The sequence below is a fragment of the Aphanomyces invadans genome (genome assembly GCF_000520115.1).
Source record: "Aphanomyces invadans strain NJM9701 unplaced genomic scaffold supercont1.11, whole genome shotgun sequence".
Taxonomy (NCBI): domain Eukaryota; phylum Oomycota; class Saprolegniomycetes; order Saprolegniales; family Verrucalvaceae; genus Aphanomyces; species Aphanomyces invadans.
In genome coordinates this window covers 404,043-405,287 of record NW_008580156.1, presented here as the reverse complement: position 1 = coordinate 405,287, position 1,245 = coordinate 404,043, and the positions used below count along the sequence as shown (strand labels likewise).

Genomic DNA, 1,245 nt, shown 5'->3' with positions numbered 1-1,245 from the left:
TGCCATGGAACAGATTCAGGCGGCACTTCCGTTTGTGTCTGTTCTTTTGGATCATATCGCGTCGTCACGTGCTATCACCATTCCAGCAGCAAGATTTGATTTTACCGCCCAAAGTAACATGGATTGCCGTTTCAAGTTTCGATTTAGCAAGCCTCATATAGTCGAACTTGTTCACCTCCTCGAGATACCCGACCCGTTCACCACCAAAACCAGATACACAGCTTCAGCAATCGAGGCAGTGTGTATCATGCTCAACCGCCTTGCATGGCCCCATCGACTTGGAACAATGGTTCAGACGTTTGGACGCAGCCGTGAGGCGTTATCGAGCATCGCAAACAGCGTTGTTCAGCATGTTTACGACAAATTTGGCCACCTGCTGCAATGGGACTATGACCGCCTCAACGCCGACTGGATGAAGTCCTGCGGGGACGCAATCCATGCACAAGGGGCGCCCTTGACGACATGCATTGGCTTCATTGACGGGACGGTACGCGGAATTTGCCGGCCGGGGAAAAAGGTTCAAAAATCCGTGTACAATGGTCACAAGGTAATGCTCGTCTGCAATCCAGTACTAAAGGAGGCTTTGCTAGCGGAAGCATGCATTGAAGTACCAAGCTGTGACCTCACCGGATGGAATAATTGTCCACCTCCATGGCCCAGAGCCAGGCTCTCGCCACGATGCGTATCTGCTGGCCAGAAGCGGATTAGTTGAGAAACTGCAAAGTAAGCTTGTTGTTTCAGGTACTCGCTATGTGATTTACGGAGACCCTGCGTATGGGGTCAATGATGTGATTGTATCTGGATTCAAAGGTGCAAAGTTGAATGAGCACGAGGCAGAGTTCAACCGTCGCATGAGTGCTGTGCGAGTAAGTGTGGAATGGGGCTTTGGTATTGTCCGGAACTTGTGGACGTTTGTCGACTACAAGGGTGGTCAAAAGCTATGGCTGCAGTCACTTGGAATGCACTACAGTGTGGCGGTCATTTTGACAAATGTTCATACTTGCTTGAGGCAAGGCAATCAAGTATCTCAATACTTTGGGCTCAAACCACCTTCTGCTGCACAGTATTTGCACTCGAAGCAACAATAATATGATTTGAACTCTGCTTTGTGTTGAAGAAAAAATCTTTTCTAATCCAGTGAACTGAAACATGGATAAATCTATTTACTCATTGATCGTACTATCTCCAGGGTTCCTCGCATAATTTCCAACATACCTTGGCGTTCCTGCTGCTCAAGGGCAAAGC

The 1,245-nt window shown here is 48.4% G+C and overlaps 1 protein-coding gene across 1 annotated transcript; it reads left to right on the top strand.

Annotated features, from left to right (window-relative positions):
- Positions 1-8: 8 nt before the first annotated feature.
- Positions 9-1,088, top strand: H310_06264 (hypothetical protein; the record flags this gene model as incomplete). The annotated part of the gene is made up of 2 exons (XM_008871259.1): positions 9-547; positions 591-1,088. The coding sequence occupies exons 1-2, from the start codon at positions 119-121 to the stop codon at positions 1,086-1,088; spliced, it is 927 nt and encodes a 308-aa protein (XP_008869481.1). The 5' UTR covers positions 9-118.
- Between the last annotated feature and the right edge of the window lie 157 nt (positions 1,089-1,245).